We start from the raw sequence: 20,981 nt of genomic DNA on the forward strand, positions 1-20,981 counted from the left end.
CAACTTAAATTATTGGCATAATGTACTTGGAATGATTTGCTCTGACTTTTGTGATGAATAGCCTGTCCCAATTCCCACTGATATGAGAAAGAGAGAGAGACTTGGCAGGAGGACTCCTCCTGCTCCCTCTTCTGTGGAGATCACGGCAGTTTTATGCCCCATTATTTTTACTTAAATAAATAATAGTATTCTTATGTGGCAAAAAAATACTAAAATCCACTTGCAAATGAAAGCAGGGTTAATTCAGGGCAATATTCCCCTCACTTAAAATGCTGTCAAATTTCAGCAGGTCTGTTAACCTCTGTGAAATGTTGGTTCTATTCTCTCTCCACAGACCTGCTGAGATTTTGCAACATTTTTGTTTTTGTTTCAGATTCCAGAATGTGCAGTAATTTGGTGGCATGGGTGGCACAGTGGTTAGCACTGCTGCCTCTCAGAGCAAGGGACCTAGGTTCGATTCCCAGCTTGGGTCATTGTCTGTATGGAGTCTGCACATTCTCCTCGTGTCAGCGTGGGTTTCCTCTAGGTGCTCCAGTTTCCTCCCACAATCTGAAAGCGGTTAGGTGCATCGGTCATGCTAAAAGTTCTCCCTCAGTGTACCCAAACAGGCGCCAGAGTGTGACGACTAGGGGATTTTCACAGTAACTTCATTGGTGTTAATATAAGCCAACTTGTGACAATAATCAATAAAGTTTTATTGCTTTTATCCCCTAACTTAACTCTCCCTGACAACGGGGAGAAGTGGGGTGGGCTGTGAGTGGGGCACAGAAGTGGCTTTCTGTCACATTGTGACTGCTAACTTTAAATGATCTCCCTGGAGATTAATTAAGTGGGTCAATGTGATGGCCGAATTAGAGAAAAATAAGGTTTAAAATGATGGTTAAGGGGTGGGGAGGAGGGCTCCTGGTCACGGTTATGTGAAACTCTGCCCTCCCTCCTTTAAGAGCCGTCTCCAGTAAGCTGCTGCCATATTCAGAGCAATGGGGATGAGATCCATCACTGAATGAGCTGTGTGCTTACAGAGCTCTGCTCCTTTTTCTCACAAGGAACGTCCTTGTCCTCTGCTACAGAGAGACAGAAAATCATTCAGTGACAGAATTCAGTCCGGGCTGCAGGGTGTGTGTGTGTGTGAGAGAGAGAGAGTGCTGAAAGTAGGTTGCTCCCACCAGGATTCAGGCTCTCGTCAACCTGTCGTCACCAGGAATCCAGTTCTCTTTGCTGTGCAGCCGCGATCTCTCAGTGTGCGAGGAGCCGGGTTCCTAACAGAGACACAGGGAGAAGGGGGAGCTTCAGCCCCCTAACTCCCCCCCCTACCCCCCAGCCCAGAGAGGAAGGCAACGTTACAGCAGCCGGGCTGCCAAGCCTTCAGCAATCCTCAGCCCGTCTCCTCTCCAATCTGAGATGCCACCTCTCTTGCTGCTCCTGGGCACCGTGGCTGTCCTCTCTGCCGCCCGTGCCAGCCCCCTGAGCCCCTGTGCCAGCCAGCCCTGCCTCAACAATGGGACTTGTGCAACTTTGCAAGGTCAGCCGGCCGCCTACAACTGTAGCTGTGCCCCTGGATTCGCGGGACAACACTGCCAGGTAAGAGTGAGGGGGAGGGGGGGGGGGCTGCTTGGCATTCCTGCATTGGGCATCGGCTGTGTGTGTGAGAGAACGTGTGTGTGTGTGTATCTGTCTGTGTGTGTGTCGGTGTGAGTGTCTATCTGTGTGTCGGTGTGTGTGTGTGCCTGTGTCTGTGCGACTGTGTCAGTCTGTGTTTGTCTCTGTGTGTCTGGTGTTTCTGCGTGTCCGTGTGTGCCTTTATGTCTGTGTGTGTGGTTATCTATGTGTGTGTCTGTGTATTGATATCTGTCTCTCCCTGTGTGTGTGTGTCTGTGTGTATGGGGGGGTATTATGAGGGGTGCAGACTGAGTTTAAGGGGAAGGGGTATTGCTGTCTCTTTGCTCCGTGTGTTGCCTCATTCCGGCCTCAGGCTGATTCTCTGCCTCTTTCCATGGATCTCAGTTACCGGAGGAGCGACCCAGCGAGAGAGCAGCTTCCTCCCCGGGGCAGAGTGGAGAAGGTGCCGGGAGATTCCCACTGCCCCCAGCCCCGTCTCCTTCCCCAGCCCCGCCCCCCGTCCCTGCCACAGCCCCGCCCCCCTTCTCCAGCCCGGTCCCTGCCACAGCCCCGTCTCCTTCCCCAGCCCCGCCCCCCGTCCCTGCCACAGCCCCGCCCCCCTTCTCCAGCCCGGTCCCTGCCACAGCCACGCCCCCTTCCCCAGCCTGCCACCTGCCCCCTCCGCCCTGTCCCGTTCCAGTCTCAGCCCCGCCCCTTGTCCCCGGCCCCAGCCCAGCCCCGCCCCCTGTCTCCAGCCCCGCCCCCCTGACCCGCCCCCTTCAGCCCCACACCCACGCCTGCCCCCAGCCCCGTCCCCTGTCCCTGACGCTGCCACCAGCCCCGCCCTCTTCCCCCAGCCCTGCATCTGCCCTCAGCCCCACTTCCAGCCCCGCCCCCTGTCTTTGGCCCTGCCCCCTTTCCCCAGCCCCGCATCTGCCCCCAGCCCTGCACTTGTCCCCGGTCCCAGCTCCCCATTCCTGGCCCTGCCTCCCACCTCGCCCCCTGCCCCCAGTCCCGTCTCCAGCCCCCATCCCTGCCATAGCGTCCACCCCCTGTCCCCGGCCCCATCCCAGCTTCACACCTGCTCCCAGCCCCGCCCCTGTCCCCAGCCCCGCTCCCTGTCCTAGGCCCTGGCCCCAGCCCTGCACCTGCCCCTGGACCTGTCCTCATGTCCTCAGCCCCGCTCCTAGCCGCCCCCCCAAGCCCCCATCCCAGTCCAGTCCCTGCGGCCCAACCCAAATGGCAATCCCAGTCCAGTGTGTTGATGTGGGGGGGAATGAGCCGGCCTACACTTCACTCCCCCGGGTTCAGATTGTCAAGAACTTGTAGGCCAGTTCTCAGAGGCATTTGGTTCTGAAGACAGAGTGGGAGAAACGCTAACATTGCTGTATCATGTCAATCTCCTTATTCCCAATGGGTGATACTCAGGCGATAGGATCAAAGTGATTCAATGACATGAGCTGTTTGATTTGATTTATTACTCTCACATGTATTAACATACAGTGAAAAGTATTGCTTCTTGTGCACTATACAGACAAAACATACTGTTCATGGAGAAGGAAACGAGAGAGTGCAGAACGTAGTGTTACAATCGTAGCTAGGGTGTAGAGAAAGATCAGCTTAATGCGCGATAGGCCCATTCAAAAGTCTGACACCAGCAGGGAAGAACCTGTTCTTGAGTCGGTTGGTATGTGACTTCAGACTTTTGTATCTTTTTCCTGATGGAGGAATGTGGAAGAGAGAATGTTCAGGGTGCATGGGGTCCGTAATTATGCTGGCTGCTTTGCCGAGGCAGTGGGAAGTGTAGACAGACTCATTGGATGGGAGGCTAGTTTGCGTGATGGATTGGGCTACATTCACGACCTTTTGTAGTTTGTTGTGGTCTTGGGCAGAGCAGGAGCCATACCAAGCTGTGATACAACCAGAAAGAATGCTTTTTATGGTGCATCAGTAAATGTTGGTGAGAGTCATAGCTGACATGCTAAACTTTCTTCTGAAAAAGTCAAGGCATTGGTGGGTTTTCCTAACTATAATGTCAGCATGGGGGGAATCAGGACAGGCTGCTGGTGATCTGGACATCTAAAAACTTGAAGCTGTTGACCCTTTCTACTTCGTCTCTATTGATGTAGACAGGGGCATGTTCTCCTTTACACTTCCTGAAGTCAATGGCAACCTCCTTTGTTTTGTTGATATTGAGGGAGAGATTATTGTTGCCGTGTAAGTTTACCAGATTCTCTATCTCATTCCTGTACGCTGTCTCATCATTGTTTGAGATTCAACCCACTACAGTGGTGTTGTCAGCAAACTTGAAAATCGAATTGGAGGGGAATTTGGCTGCACAATCATAGGTGTATAAGGAGTATAGTAGGGGGCTGAGAACACAGCCTTGTGGGGCACCGGTGTTGAGGATGATTGTGGAGGAGGTGTTGTTGTCTATCCTTACTGATTATGGTCTGTGATTGAGGAATTTCAGGATCCGGTCACAGAGGGAGGTGCCGGGGCTCAGGTCACAGAGTTTGGAGATGAGTTTTATGGGAATAATGGTGTTGAAAGCTGAGCTGTAGTCAATAAATAGGAGGCTGACATTGATGTCCTTGTTATCTCGGTGTTCCAGGGTTGAGGGAAGGGCCAGGGAAATGGCATCTGCTGTGGACCTGTAGCGGTGGCTCACTGCCTCACCCTCACCCTGGACAGTGTGTGTGTTGGGAAGGGGGGCGCAGCTTCCCCACATTCATTCTCCTGGCCCCTTGTGCTGCTGCTTTCCAAAGCCCTGAACCCCCAGTTGGTTCAGGGACAACATTCAAGAAGGTTACCTCCCAGTTGGTGCAGTGTCGACTTTGAGAAGAAGTCGAGTCCAAAGTAACTCCCCCGGTGACTGTAATGCACCCAAATGCTACTGTGGAAGGGCAATGGTGAGATGTTCACTTAGTTCTATCTGTGAGAGTCTTTCTCAAAGATATCAACACTGATTTGCTGGCTCCTTTGCCCTCATCTCATTTGCAGCCAATTTTATAGATTTTTTGAGTGTTAAAATGTTTGTAATCTGCCTGTGTTTGGAAACAGCAGCCCTGGGGGAGGGGCACGGTGGCACAGAGGTTAGCTGCCTCGCAGTGCCAGGGACCTGGGTTCAATTCCTGGCTTGGATCACTGTCTGTGTGGATTCTGCATGTTGTCCCGCATCTGTGTGGGTTTCCTCCGAGTGCTCCGGTTTCCCCCCCACAGTCTGAAAGAAGTGCCAGGTGCATTGGCCATGCTAAATTCTTCCTCAGTGGACCCAAACAGGCACCAGAGTGTGGCGACTAGAGGATTTTCACAGTAACTTCATTGCAGTGTTAATGTAAGTCTACTTGTGACACCAACAAATAAACTCAAACTTTGGTAAAGTGCCAGAAACGGCCATTTTTCGGGGGGATTTAATCTGTGTGTTAGAAACCCAGATTCCTCAACAAAACTGGTATGATATAGATCTAATGATGCACATTGAGAAAGCTCCCAGTGTTTTCTAATCCAAAGAGGGAGTGAGAACCTTCAGCTTGCATTGTGTTGTCCCCAAATCTTCTCAAAGATCTGTTGCAGTATTTACATGAAGGATAAATCACCTCCCGTTGTAGGATTCTTCCAATTTCATTCCCCCCCTCTCCATGAAAGTACTAGTTAGAGTTCTATTTCAGGAATGTATAAAATGAGTTCATAGAATTGTTGCTGCACAGAATGAGGCCAAAGGTGCCATCTGTCTGTGCTGGCACTCCATTGGAGACATTTACCTGGTGCCAGTCCCCCACTTTCTCCCTGTAACCCTGCGCATTCTTCCTTCTCAGATAATAATCCAAATCCACTTTGAATGCCTCCATTGAACCTGCCTGCACCAACTCTCTAATACCACATTCCAGATTTTCAGTTTAAGGTTATTTATGATGTCACGAGTAGGCTTACTTTTACATTGCAATGAAGTTACTGTGAAAATCCCCTAGTCGTCACACTCCGGGGCATGTTCAGGTACACAGAGGGGGAGTTTGGCATGGGCACTGCACCTAACCAGCACACCTTTCAGACCCCCCAGCTTGCAGGTGCAGCAGGTGGTCAGGAAGGCGAATGGGATGCTGGCCTTCATAGCGAGGGGGATTGAATATAAAAGTAGGGAGGTCTTGCTGCAGCTGTATAGGGCATTGGTGAGGCCGCAGCTGGAGTACTGTGTGCAGTTTTGGGCGCTGCACCTGCGCAAGGATATTTTGGCCCTGGAGGGAGTGCAGAGGAGGTTTACTAGGCTGATACCGGAGTTGAGGGGATTGAGCTATGAGGAGAGGCTGAATAAACTAGGCTTGTACTCGTTAGAGTTTAGAAGAATGAGGGGAGATCTCATTGAGACGTATAAGATGATGAATGGGATGGATAGGATAGAGGTGGAGAGACTCTTCCCGCTCAAAAAAGACAGTAGGACTAGGGGGCACAGCCTCAAGATAAAGGGGAGGCGGTTTAGAACGGAGTTGAGGAGGAACTTCTTCACTCAAAGGGTGGTGAATCTCTGGAATTCTCTGCCCGTTGGAGTGGTGGAGGCTGCCTCGCTAAATATTTTTAAGAAGCGGGTTGATGGGTTCTTGATAAGAGAGGGGATTAAGGGTTATGGGGAGAGGGCGGGAAAGTGGAACTGAGCCACGACAGATCAGCCATGATCTTATTGAATGGCGGGGCAGGCTCGAAGGGCTAGATGGCCTACTCCTGCTCCTATTTCTTATGTTCTTATTATGAAACCGGAGTACCTGAAGGAAACCCATGCAGGCACGGGGAGAATGTGCAGACTCCACACACAGAGTGGACCAAAGCAGGAATCGGACTCCGGGTCTCTGGTGTTGAGGCAGCAGTGCTAACCATGTGCCACCCTACCTTAAGCACTCGCTGTGTGGGAAAGTTTCTTCCCATGTCGCCATTGCATCTTCTGCCAATTACCTTAAATTTGTGCCCTTTGGATCTCCATCCTTCCAGCAATGAGAAGTTTTCCTCTGTCTCCTTGGTCCAGATCCCCCATTTTACCGCATTCCCAGAATATCCCTGTTAAATCACTTAACCTTTGCTTCTGCAGGGAAATCAGTTCCAAACTCTTCAATCTATCTCTGTGACTTAAGTTCCTCATCCCTGGGATCATTATCGTGTATCTTTTCTGCTCCCTTTTTAATGCTTTCCTTCCTAAAGTGTGGTGCCTGGACCTGGACATAATACTCTAGCTGAGACCAAACTGGTGTTCTAGACAAGTTTAAATTAACTTTTTTTGATTTTATACTCAATGCCCTTATTAATAAAAGCCTAGGCCATTGTATACTTTATTAATCACTCTCAAATGGCGCAGGTTGATGGGAGAAAGAATTGAGATCTTGAAGGATAAAGGAATCTGCACAAAGCAAACCTGATTAAACTTTCAATAATTCTGTTCCCCATACAGTATAATGCATATACAGAATATTCTAGTTGATGTCAGTGGAAAATCAAAATATCCTGAACAAGAATGATCTTCAGTCCAGGTGTTTTGAGGACAATGGATGCAATAGTTCATTTTGGGGCGGCATGGTGGCAGTGGTTAGCATTGCTGCCTCACAATGCCAGGGACTCAAGTTCAATTCCTGGCTTGGGTCATTGTGTGTGCGGAGTTTGCACATTCTCCCCATGTCAGCATGGGTTTCCTCCAGGCCCTCTGGTTTTCTCCCACAGTCCAAAGATATGCAGATTATTTGGATTGGCTATGCTAAATTGCTCCTTAATGTCAAGGGGGACTAGCTAAGTTAAATGCATGGGGTTATGGGGATAGAACCTGGGTGGGAATGTGGTAAGTGCAGACTTGATGGGCCGAGTGGCCTCCTTCTGCACTATAGGACTCTATAATTCTTCGGTGCTTCACTACCATTGACTTTCCAAAGAGTCACAAGTTCAAGAAGTTGACATGACTTTGTGAAAATATGATATTTATTTATTTATACAGAGAGGTGAGCTGTAATAGTACGGGCAGTAGCCAGAGAATCACTTATCTTCAGCTGTTGATTACTGTTTAACTTCTTAAGCTTTGCTGAATCAAAGGAACTCAAGAATTACCCCCCCATAAACAACCACTAACAACTAACTTCGTGATCAGTGTCCTGAATTTGCCAAGAGCAACCAATCATTTTTCGATGAGCTTTATATGTTTGATTTTTCAGTTAACTAAGATTAAATAAATATCTTGCAAGATGCTTTTTATTGTAGATGCAGATCTTAATTGCGTGTCAAGTACATCTGCTCCTGCAAATCAATTACATTTCATTGCTGTTTTTAATTTCTTCCTCCTAACTCTCTCTATTTGCCATGCTTTCTTGCTGCTGCCTTCCAGCAGGCTATTTAAGAACCTTGGGCAAGCAATGCAAATCGCCATTGACTGAGAGAGTGAGAGAGATTTGCAAACAAGTTCGCTCTCCCCAGTGCTCACATGGGCTTACTATTTTGCAGCAGCCCAATGAGCAGAATCCTTCCACATCCCCCGACCCAAATGCTCGTAGACCTTCTGACGTTAGTGAAGGGGAGATCAGTGGGTTCAGCTTTGCCCAGTGGGGAATCCCGGGATCTTTATGCTGTGTATGGATAAACTTGGTGACTCATTGATGCAAACACCATATTATTTGGAGAGGAATAAAAACTAAAATAAAAGTAAACCTTATCATTCATGACACAGTAATCTCCCTTGGTGCATAGATTTCCAGCATCCAACAATGAGGGAAAATCTCTGTATAATCTGTATACAAATTGTAAGCCTGAACATGATTTTGTTATTGTCCAAGTTGAATTTTCCTCTGCTGAATATTGCAAGGTCAGATTTTGCAGTGTGATATCCCACAAAGTGAATTTGTCTACTACTTCCCGAATCCCTTTTTATTGTATCCTCGATAAACACCAAACCATTGAATGACCTTTCACGTGGTTACTAAATGGACCAGCAGAATGTATAAAGTGACAATTCTATTTTAAATCATTTCAGCATTTGGGCATCACTGGCCAGGCCAACATTTATTGCCCATCCCTAGTTGCCCTTGAGAAGGTGGTGATGAGCTGCCTTCTTGAATTGCTGCAGGGCCTACCCAGTGACACCCACAAATGAATTTGAAAAAAAAACTTGTCATTTTACACATTCTGTGGGTCCATATAGTGGCTGAATGGAAGGCCACTTGATGATTTGGTGTTTATTCAGAAAAATCCAGGGCACAATTAAAAGTGAGTTGGCTTCAACTTCAATGATAAATCTTTATTGTGTTCCAGGATTGGACTGTGGGAGGAAACCGTAACACTCAGGGGGAACTCCTGCAGACACAGGGGAAATGTGCAGATTCTGCACAGACAGTGACCCAGGCCAGGAATTGAACCCGGGTTCCTGGCGGTGTGAGGCAGCAGTGCTAACCACTATGCCAATGTGCTGCCCCACTGGAGTGGCCATTCAGCCCGTCAAGTCTGCTCTGTCATTCATTGACCTCAATGCCATTCCACCACACAACATCTAATAATTGAGATTCCACAACCCTGTGTGGTCGAGAATTCAAAGGATCCACCACCCTCTGAGTGAATAAATTTCTCCTCATCTCAGTCTTGAATGGCCTGCTCCTTATCCTGAGACTATGTTCCCTGGCTCTAGACTCACCAGCCAGGCAAAACGCCTACCTCGTCATACCCTGCAAGGGGTTTCCATGAAATCGCCTCACATTCGCCAAAACTCTAAGGAATGCAGGGCTTGTTTCCTTAATCTCTCCTCAAAAGACAATCCTGCTATCCCAGGGATTAGTCTGGGAACCTCTGTTGCATTCCCTCTATAGCAAATGCATCCTTCCTTAGATAATGAGAGCAAAACTGTTCACAATACTCCAAATGCAATCTCACCAAGACTCCGTACAATTTCAGTAAGATATCTTTACTCCTGTACTCAAATCCCCTTGTGCTGAAGGCAAACATAACATTTGCTTTCTTTATGAATTGTTTTAACTTCCTGCTAACTTCACGAACAAGGACATCTAGGTCACTTTTGGTGGCAACGCTTCCCAATTTCTCATCAGTAAAGAAACATTCTGTCTCTGTTTTTCTACCACAGTGAGTAACTTCACACTTTTTCACATTATATTTCCCTTGCCATGTTTTAGCCCATGCACTTAACCTATCTCAGTCTTCTTGAAGCCATAATTTACATTCCATCTAGTTTTGTGTCATCAACAAGTTACATTTGGTCCCCACATCCAAATTATTTATATAGATTATGAACAGCTGTAGTCCAGCACCGCTCCTTGTGGTAGGCCTGAGAATGAGCCACTTACATAGAAACATAGAAACTAGAAGCAGGAGTAGGCTGTTCAGCCCTTCGAGCCTGCTCCACCATTCATTTTGATCATGGCTGATCATCGAATTCAATATCCTGATCTCCCCATATCCCTTGATTCCTTTAGACCCAAGAGCTGTATCTAATTTCTTCTTGAAATCGGACGTTTTCTTCCTCAGCCACATTCTGTGGTAGTGAATTCCACACATTCACCACCCTCTGGGTGAAGAAATCTCCCCTCACCTCAGTCCTAAAAGTTTCACCCTTATCTTCAAACTATGTAAACCTGTGTAAATTCCTGTGCGGGTTAGATTGATTGGCCATGTTAAAATTGCCCCTTAGTGCCCTGAGATGCGTAGGTTAGAGGGATCAGCGGATAAATATGTATGGACATGGGGATAGGGCCTGGGTGGGATTGTGGTTGGTACAGATTCAATTGGCCAAATGGCCTCTTTTTGCCTGTAGGGTTTCTATGATTACACCAAAAACAGAAAATGTTGGAAAATCTCAGTGAGTCTGACAGCATCTGTGGGGAGAGAATAGAGCCAGTATTTCGAGTCTAGATGACCCTTTGTCAGAGCTGACTCAAAACGTTGGCTCTATTCTCCCTCCACAGATGCTGTCAGACCCATTGAGATTTTCCAGCAATTTCTGCTTTTGTTTCAGATTCCAGCATCCGCAATATTTTGCTTCTGTTTGTTCCTACTCCCTGTTTTCTGTCTGTTCACCAATTTACAGTCCATGTTAGTTTTCTTCCCCCGAAGCCCATGCATTCTAATTGTGTTTATTAATCTCCTTATCAAAATCCTCCTGAAAATCCAAATACCCCACATCCACTGTTCCTGCTATATCTGTGCTCAAGTAATTTTCTGAATAAATCCAAGGGATTTGTCAAACATGACGCACCTTTCATAAATCCGTGTTAATTTTGCCCAATTATTTTCTAAGTGTCCAGTTATCACGTCCTTAACAATAGATTCCAACGTTTTCACTATTACTGCTGTCAAATGGGTATGTGGTTCCCAATCTCCTTCCCTTCTTAAATAGTGCATTATAGAATTACAGAATCCTACAGTGCGGAAGGAGGCCATTCGGCCCATTGTGTTTGCACTGGCCACAATCCCACCCAGGCCCTATCCTCAACCCCATGCTAGTCCCCATGACACTAAGAGACAATTTTGCGTGGCTAATCCACCTAACCTGCACATTTTTGGAGGAAACCGGAGCACCTGGAGGAAACCCACACAGACACGGGGAGAACCTGCAGACTCCACACTGACAGTGACCCAAGCCGGGAATTGAACCTGGGTCCCTGATGCTGTGAGGCAGCAGTGCTAACCACTGTGCCGCCCCTTTACATTTGCTGCTTTACAGCCCACGGGAACCTTTCCAGAATCTATAGAATTTTGAACGCATCCACTATCTCTACGGTCACCTCCCTCACTGCATCACTGCATTTCTCGTATTGTCATTATCCAATGATATCACGGTGTCACCACGTTGTGCATGTGCAGAGGTTAATTTGCTTTGTCTGTCTTTGCACTTGTTATTGACACAATTTGAAAGTTTTTGCATAGAACCAACCCATAATACGAAAAGGGCCAGAAAGTGTAATGAATGTGTGCATGTTGGAATGTGACTGAGAGGAAAAGCTACAAACAGGGAAACAAAATAATTTATCGCAGGAATGAGAGGAGGAAGAGAAGAAAATGTGTTTCAAGTTCGCGATCCAGTTCTATGTTATGTCCATCGGAATGAGGGCAAAGTGGGTTCTCACATGTGAATATAGTGTTCAATTCTGCTCGCCACACTCACAGAAGGCTGTGAAGGCTTTGAAGAGGGTACAGAAAAGGTTTACCAGGATATTGCCTGGTGTGGAGGGCATTAACTATGAGGAGAGGTTGGAGAAATTTGGTTTGTTCTCACTTGAATGACGGAGGTTGAGGGGCCACCTGATAGAAGTCTACAAGATTATGAGAGGCATGGACAGAGTGGATAGTCAGAAGCTTTTTCCCAGGGTGAAAGGGTCAATTACTAGGGGGCGCAGGTTTAAAGTGCGAGGGGCAAGGTTTAAAGGAGATGTACGAGGCAGATATTTTACACAGAGGGTGGTGGGTACCTGGAACTCTCTGCCAGGGGAGGTAGTGGAAGCGGATACAGCAGTGATTTTTAAAGGACATCTTGACAAACACATGAATAGGATGGGAAAAGAGGGATATGGTCCCCAGTTGGGTAGGGGGTTTTAGTTAAGTTGGGCAGCATGGTCAGTGCAGGCTTGGGGGCCGAAGGGCCTGTTTCTGTGTTGTAATTTTCTTTGTTCCTTGGATTGTTTTGATTTGGTTTGTTATTGTCATATGTGCAGTGAAAAGTATTATTTCTTGCGCACAATATGGACAAAGCATACTGTTCATAGAGAAGGAAAGGACAGGGTGCAGAATATAGTGTTACAGTCATAACTAGGGTGTAGCTAAAGCTCAACTTAATGCGAGGTAAGTCCATTCAAAAATCTGATGGCAACAGGGAAGAAGCTGCTTTTGAGTCGGTTGGTATGTGTCCCCAGACTTTTGTAATCTTTTCCTGATGGAAGAATGTGGAAGAGAGAATGTCTGGGGTGCATGGGGTCCTTAATTATGCTGGCTGCTTTTCCGAGGCAGTGGGAAGTATAGATGGATCAGTAGATGGGAGGCTGGTTTGCATGATGGATTAGGCTTCATTCATGACCCTTTGTAGCTTCTTGTGGTCTTGGACAGAGCAGGAGCCACACCAAGTTGTAATACACCCGGAAAGGATGCTTTGTATGAATCCCATCTGTGGTATGTTTGTTTGTTTGTGAAGAGGCAGTGGTTAGAGAAAAGGCAGGCCATTCCACCGTGGCAATCTGTTTCCACTGTGACTGACTCATGCTATTCGAGGATATCTGAGAGAAAGTCTCTAATCCCTACCCTCATATGGAACAGGTATCTGATGCAAGGAAACTGTAGGAAGATTATTGAGGACTACGGGGACTAAGTTGCCTTCTTCCCCATCGACCAAGAAATTAGAATCTGGGAAGGGTTTTGATATTGCTTCTCAAACTTTTTGTCTAATCTCTAACAGCAACAGCTTAGTTATCCTAGATGAAACATTATGAATAATTGAACTTTGCATAAACTCCCTGAACCAAGGATTGTATTGCTGCATTCAATACCACGATGTCTATAGTACCCTAGCAGTTAATAATCCCTGGGTTCTGGTGAACTGCCTTTTTTGTAAATCAGCCAATATGAATATTTAATACTCTCTTTGTTTCCATGGTACCGGATGCTTGGCATTAAAACATATATCAGTGTGGTAGGATCCACATCACCAAGTTAGTCTGCTCTAACATTAATTAATTACTAATTGCTCTAATATAAGTTATCACATATAAAAATCAAATCACGCATAACGTCTAATGCTCACTGACATTTCAGGCTAATTATGATGCTTTCCGCTTTCCACAAGAGATCCTTAATGGATGTGAGTTATGATTAAATTATTGGTGCGTTGTCAATTCAATACTTGAGTATTGAGAATTACAATCCAAATTATCTGAGAAAAGCTAAGCCGTTGCACCTTAACTCTTTAGAAAAGTTTTGCATGTTCATTTTATGGTGATAGTTTTCAAAAAAATAAATCTTATTGGATCCTACTCTAACCAGTCAAAACTGTTCACAATTCTGGCATCATCTTGGGATGCAAAGATAACTCTGGCTTCTTTTATTAACTGCAAATTGGCTTCTTAAATCTCTCTCTTCCCCGATTTCCCCAACAAGAATTTTGTTGTTATTAGGACTGAGACCACCTGGTGTGACATTTGCCTCACTTCCCCAGCTCAGCAGACCAAACATCCTCTCAACCGACTGACTCAAGAACAGCTTCTTCTCTGCTGCCATCAGATCTTGGAATGGACCTACTTTTTCATGGTGGCACAGTAGTTGGCACTGCTGCCTCACCACACCAGGGAGCTGGGTTCAATTCTGGTCTCGGCTGACTGTGTGGAGTTTGCACTGTCGTGTCTGCGTGAGTTTCCCCGGGGTGCTCTGGTTTCCTCCCACAATCCAAATATATGCAGGTTAGATGGATTGGCCATACTGAATTGCCCCTTAGTGTCAGGGGAATTAGCTAGGGTAAATAGGTTGGATTATAGGGATTTTGCCTGGGTGGGATTGTGGTTGGTGCAGGTGCAATGGGCTGAATGGCCTCCTTCTGCACTATAGGGATTCTATGATTCTAAATGACAAAGATGCTATGGAACAAAAAACAAAGAGATGGTAATGGCATTGGTGAGGACAAAGCATTGGTTCCTCTAACCTAAACCTTGATCTTTCCTTTCATTCTACCTGACCATCCCCCCTTTTACAACTGCATAAACCCGTCAACAGTTCCACTTCTCTTCATCTCCTAGCAACAGGACCAGGCAATTCATAACCTTTGTGTCATGTTGACTCAGAGATGAGCAGTGACTACAGGGAGGATTTTTTGGTTGCGCCTGCCCTGAGAGTGGAAAGTTCTGCCTGAAGTCAATGGGCCTTTAAATAGTCCATCATATTTCCCACCCCGCCCACGACAGTTCCCACGGCTGGCAGGACTGGAAAACTTCCCCAAAATAATCTGTACCCATCACAAAGGCCAATTTCTAACTCTATCTCCATCACTCCTGCCTCAGTTCATCCAAGTGCGGAAACCCTCATCCCATGTCTTTGCTAGTTCTAGGCTTGGCTATTCAACGCACTCCAGGTTGGTCTCTCTCATTTTACCCCACTGATCTATATTAGCGCCCAATTAAGCAATGTCTAGATTTGATATTGTCATTCTTGTTTTTTAAATTCCTCCATGGTCTCACCATACCCATTTAATCGCCTCCAACTCCACAACCCTCTGAATTACCCGCATTCCTTCAGTTCTGGCCTCTTGTTCCACCATTGGCTTTCAGCTGCCAAGATCCTAATTTGGAATTTCCTCCCTAAACCTCTCTGCTTCTTAAACACTGCCTTCTTTTAATGTATGAGCATACAAATCAAGAATTACAGTTTGCTATTCAGCGCCTCCAGCCTCCTCTGCCATTCAATAAGACCACTTTTCTTCCTTATCCATACCCTTTGCCTTCCTGGGTAATCAAGAATCTATCTAACTTAGCCTTATAAATATTCAGTGACCCAATCTCTACTGCCCTCTGGGAAGAGAGTTCCACAGATTAACAACCTCATGAGAGAAAACACTCTTCATCTTCATCTTATTTGGGAAATCCCTTAATTTTAATCTATATCCCCAAGTTTCAGTCTCTCCCACAAGGGAAATCTTCCTTTCAGCATCCCCTCAGACAAAACCTCTCAGGATCCTATATGTTTCAATACGGTGACCTCTCATTCTTCTAAACTCCAATGGATATAGGCCCAACCCGTCTCGGTGACATGGTGACACATTGGTTAGTGCTGCTGCCTCACAGTGCCGGGGACGTGGGTTCAATTTCTGGCTTGTGTCACTGTCTGTGTGGAGTCTGCTTGTTCTTTTTGTGTCTGTGTGGGTTTCCTCTGGATGTTCCAGTTTCCTCCCACAGTCCAAGGATATGCGTGTTAGGTTGATTGGCCATGCTAAATTACCCCATACTGTCCCAAGAAATGTAGATTAGGGGAAATTAGTGGGGTAACTATTTGGGGTTACAGGGATAGGGCCTGGGTAAGATGCTCTGTTGAAGAGTTGGAGTTGATGGGCCGAATGATCTCCTTCCATATTGTAGGGATTGTATAATTTTTCCTCATGTGATAAACCAGTCATCCCTTTAATCAGTTGAGTAGGCCTTCTCTGAACTTCTCTATCCTTTCTTAAGTGAGGAGATCAGACCATACACAGTATTCTCAATGTGATCTCACCTTATATAACGGTAGCAAAACTTCCCTACTCCTGTATTCCATTCCCCTTGCAATAAACAACAACATTCTATTAACCTTCTCAATCACTTGCTGTGTCTGCATTATAACTCTTTGTGATTCCTGTACCAGGACACCCAGGTCCCTCTGCATCACACAGTTCGGCAAACTCTCCCCTTTTAAATAATATGTTGCTGTTTTATTCTTCCTGCCAAAATGGACAATCTCACATTTTCTCACATTATACTTCATGTGCCAAATTTTTGCTCACTCATTTAACCTGTCTACATTGGTTTGCAGACTTCCTTGCTGAAAGTCTCTTACTCTGCTTTGTAGCTGGGATTCTCCAGTACCGCTGCAGTGAATGGAGTTTTGACTGAGTGCCAAATTCTCCATTCTCACTGGCAGCAGTGTGGGAGCAAGTAAGATAGGTGAATCCCACTCTTTATCATTACCTATTTTCCTACCTACCTTCGTGTCATCAGCAAATTTAGCGACCATTTGGTCCTATCATCCTAGTCATTAATATAGAGTCATAGATTCATAGAGGTTTACAGCATGGAAACAGGCACTTTGGCCCAACTTGTCCATGCCACCCTTTTTTTTAAAACCCCTAAGCTAGTCCCAATTGCCTGCGTTTGGCCCATATCCCTCTATCCCCATCACACCCATGTAACTATCTAAATGCTTTTTAAAAGGCAAAATTGTATTCACCTCTACTACTATCTCTAGCAGCTTGTTCCAGACACTCAACACCTTCTGTGTGAAAAAATTGCCCCTCTGGACCCTTTTGTATTTCTCCCCTCTCACCTTAAACCTATGCCCTCTAGTTTTAGACTCCCCTGTCTTTGGGAAAAGATATTGACTATCTAACTGATCTATGCCCCTCATTATTTTATAGACCTCTATAAGATCACTCCTTAGCCTTCTACGCTCCAGAGAAAAAAGTCCCAGTCTATCCAACCTCTTCTTATAACTCAAATCATAAAGTCCTGGTAGCATTCTAGTAAATCTCTTCTGCACTTTTTCTAGTTTAGTAATATCCTTTCTATAATGGGGTGACCAGAATCTAAATTCTAAATTGTTGCTGTAGCACTCCACTCATTACACCCTGTGAATTGAAAAATGATCTATTTATGCCTACTCTCTGCTTCCTGTTAGCTAGCCAATCCTCTATCCATTCTACTATATTACTCCCACACCACGAGCTTTAATTTTGTATAGTAACCTTTGATGTAGCACCTTGTCAAATGTCTCCTGGAACTCTAAGTATACCACATCCACAGGTTCTCCTTTATCCAAGTTGCTTCTTCCTTCCTCAAAGAACTCAATGAATTAGTCAAACATGAGATGGCACTCCTTTAAAGCTATCTCTTTGACCAAGCTTTTGACCATTTCCCCTAATGATTCCTTATTTGGGCTGGTGTCAGATTTTATTTTGTAACGTATCCGTGAAATGTCCTGTGGTGTCTTATTACATTAAATACAAGTTGCTGTCATTGCAAAGATCTGGTAACTATAAATTGATTTTTTTTTTAAGAAAGGAGAACTGATGGTAAGGTTTTAAATAAAAAAAATCCTTCAAGATATGCCAGGCTCCATTTTTACTTTTTTAATTGAGTGTACTCTCACTGACGCAGGTGACAACCGCAATAATGAGTCCTGTCTATTGCTGGCACCTTGCTGAGTGTGGCTCAGAGGGAAAAAGATAACATGATAAAAACCACTGCAACGTAATCAACAGCCAGAAGACAGTCACTTTTGTTTTTGCTCATGGAAACCTCACCTGTCTGGTATCATTTCTACTGAAAACAGACATCTGTCTATATATGGAAGAATTATTGGAAAAGGGCCCGAAAGTTGCCTTGGGCCTCAATGCATCAGATTAGTGGGTGAGGTAAAGCCTATACAATACATAATTAGATACAACTGAATATCATTGCTGTACAATAGACATACTTTGTTCAGCTGATATATATCTTTCACAAGGATATTCTGCAAAATAAATGTTTATGGTCTTTCCATCACCAATCCCAGGTCTCATAAATTTTTTCTTTATTCATTTATGGGATTTGGACTTCGCTGGCTAAGCCAGCATTTATCGCCCAACCCTAGTTGCCCTTCAGAAGGTGCTGCTGAGCTGCCTTCTTGAACCACACAGGGAGGCGATGGCCTAGTGGTATTATCACTAGACTATTAATCGAGGAAACTCAGCAAATGTTCTGGGGACCTGGATTTGAATCCTGCCACAGCAGGAATTAAGAATCTACTGATGACCATGAAACCATAGTCGATTGTCAGAAAAAACTCATCTGGTTCACTAATATCCTTTAGGGAAGGAAATCTGCCATCCTTATCTGGTCTGGCCCACATGTGTCACCAGAGCCACAGCAATGTGGTCGACTCTCAATTGCCCTCTGAAAAAGGTCAACTAGAGATGGGCAATAAATGGTGGGCAGCCAGCGACACCCATGGCCCACGAATGAATTTAAAAAAGCCCCTGAGGTGTAGGTACATCCACAGTGCTATTAGGGAGGAAATTCTAGAATTGTGACCCAGCAACAATGAAGAAACGGTGATATGTTTCCAAATCAGGATGGTGAGTGACTTGGAGGAGAATGTCCAGGTGGTGGTGTTCCTAAGCACCTGTTTCCCTTGTCCTTCTAGATGGTAATGGCCGTGGGTTTAGAAGGTGCTGCTGAAGGAACCTTGGGGAATTTCTGCAGTACATCTTGGAGATGGTACACATGGCTGCCACTGTTTCTCTGTAGTGTAGGGATTGAATTTTTGTGAAAGGAGTAACAATTGAGTGGGCTGCTTTATCCTGGATGGTGTTGAGCTTCTTGAGTGTTGTTGGAGCTGCACTCATCCAGGCAAGTGGAGATTATTCCATTAAACTCATAACGTGCGCCTTGTAGATAGTGGACAAGCTTGGGGGGGGCGGTGTGGGGTTGGTGGTCAGGAGGTGATTCATTTGACACAGGGTTCCCCATCTCACATTTTGTCCTGCTCACATTTTGCTGAAATTCTCCTCCATGCCTTTGTTACATCTAAACTTGACCATTCTAACAGGCTCCTGGCTGGCTTTCCAGGCTCCATTTCTTTTAAATTTGTGGCTATCTTAAACTCTGTTGCCCATGTCCCAACTTGTATCTGATCCAGTTCCCCTGTAATCCTGCTCACTGACCTGCTCCTGGAAAAGCAATGCCTCAATGTTAGAATTGTCATCCTCTCCCTATCTTTCTGCTCTCATGCTATGCTCTACACTCCACCAACCCTGGTCTTTTAAGCCTCCCTGATTTTTAATCACTTCACCATTGGTCGCCATGTTTTCAGTTGCTCTGAAATCCCCTCTGGCTCTCCGACAAAAGCAAATTCCTGGGGATGCTGGAATCTGAAACACAAACAGAAAATGCTGGAAAATCTCAGCAGGTCTGACAGCATCTGTGAAGAGAGGATAGACGTAATCCCGTTCTGTCCGCCATGGGAATTGTCATGGATGGGGCGGGGGAGGTGGTGGGGCAACCATGCAAAGATTTGTTAGCCTCGGGCAGGATTTTCTGGTTTTGGGGTGAGTGCAGCTGGAAAATCCCACCCAGTGTCCTGAGTTAGGTGATTCTTCACAAGAGCTAAAGAGACTGGAAATAGGATGAGATCCCACTACCCCACGCCCCCCATAACCAGACAATATAAATCTAATTCCAGTTCTCTTTAGCTCTGACAAAGAGCTATCCTGACTCGAAACGTTGGCTCTATTCTCTCTCCATAGATACTGTCAGACCTGCTGAGATAAGAACATAAGAACATAAGAAATAGGAGCAGGAGTAGGCCATCTAGCCCTTTGAGCCTGCCCTGCCATTCAATAAGATCATGGCTGATCTGAAGTGGCTCAGTTCCACTTTCCCGCCTTCTCCCCATAACCCTTAATCCCCTTGCCTATCAAGGTCTTCCAGCATTTTCTGTTTTTGCCTCTCTGCCTCTCTTCCTCTTTACTTCTTTGACCAAGCTTTTAATCAGATGCCCTAGTATATAATTATAAGTGGTTCAGTCACTCCTGCGAAGCACATTGACACATATATAGTTTGGGGTGGCACGGTGGCACAGTGGTTAGCACTGCTGCCTCAGCAGGGACCCGGGTTCAATTCCAGCCTTGGGTGACTGTCTGTGTGGGGTTTGCTCATTCTCCCCGTGTCTGCGTGGATTTCTTCTGGATGTTCCGGTTTCCTCCTGCAGTCCAAAGATTTGCAGGTTCGGTGGATTGGCCATGCTAAATTTCCCCTTGGTATCCCAATATGTGTAAAATAAAGGATTAGCAGGATAAATATGTGGAGTTACAAGGATAGGGTTTGAGTAAGATAAAAAGGTGGATGGTGCAGACTCGATGGGCTGAATGGCCTCCTCCTGCACTGTCGGGATTCTATGATCTAAACAAATTTTTTTCGTTTATATCAAATTCAATCCAATCAAAGTCCAATTCAAAATCTCAGCAAGTAAGACATTCCAGATCCAAGCTGACAGGCTAGGCTCACCACTTCCTGTCTTGGGCTTGATCTACATGATCCAAACTGATTGGAGCAGGCACTGCACCTTTGCCAAGGCTTGATTTCATTTGCATCTTAGCCAAAAGGCCGAGATGCCGCTTTAAAAAATTGTTTTAAACGAAGCTTCAGTGTAACCTCATGACTTCAACCAAGTGCAGGATAACAAAACTACACTTGATCTTAGCCAAAAGGCCGAGAAGTTGCTGCTCTACCCAGTAACAACTTATTATTGCAGAGCCTCAGGCAACTCACAGAGACCATATTCTGACTTCTTAGATCATCTGTTTTTGTTTCCTGTTTGTTGTTTCAAAGCATTCCTTTGCTTTTATCGGAGAGCCGGAGAGGTTTACTGAGGGTATTGGCAGCTGAAAACAGGGTGACCAATGATGAAATTAATGATGCATAAAAGGCCAGGATTGGTGGGGTGTAGAGTCTAGCATGAGACCAGAGAAGATACCCTTACTTAATGAATATTTAACCACCTTGGACCTGAGAAATAGGAATATTTTCTTACTGATGGAACAATCGGTGTTTTGGGGAAGTTAAGTGTCATGTATATATCATTAAAAGCTCGTGCACCAGTATAAAAACAATCAAAATGGCTAATGGAATGTTAATCTTTATCTCCAATGAATTGGA

The 20,981-nt window shown here is 45.6% G+C and overlaps 1 protein-coding gene across 1 annotated transcript in view; it reads left to right on the plus strand.

Moving 5' to 3' along the window:
• The first annotated feature begins 955 nt into the window (after positions 1-955).
• dner (delta/notch-like EGF repeat containing) overlaps positions 956-20,981 on the plus strand; it is a 302,806-nt gene continuing 282,780 nt past the window's right edge. Inside the window, exon 1 of the mRNA XM_080185922.1 lies at positions 956-1,581. Within this exon, the coding sequence (XP_080042048.1) occupies positions 1,402-1,581 (180 nt within the window). The 5' untranslated portion in view covers positions 956-1,401. The remainder of the gene's footprint in view (positions 1,582-20,981) is intronic.

Source organism: Carcharhinus amblyrhynchos, chromosome 3 (assembly GCF_965287045.1).
Source record: "Carcharhinus amblyrhynchos chromosome 3, sCarAmb.v2.hapA, whole genome shotgun sequence".
Lineage (NCBI taxonomy): Eukaryota > Metazoa > Chordata > Chondrichthyes > Carcharhiniformes > Carcharhinidae > Carcharhinus > Carcharhinus amblyrhynchos.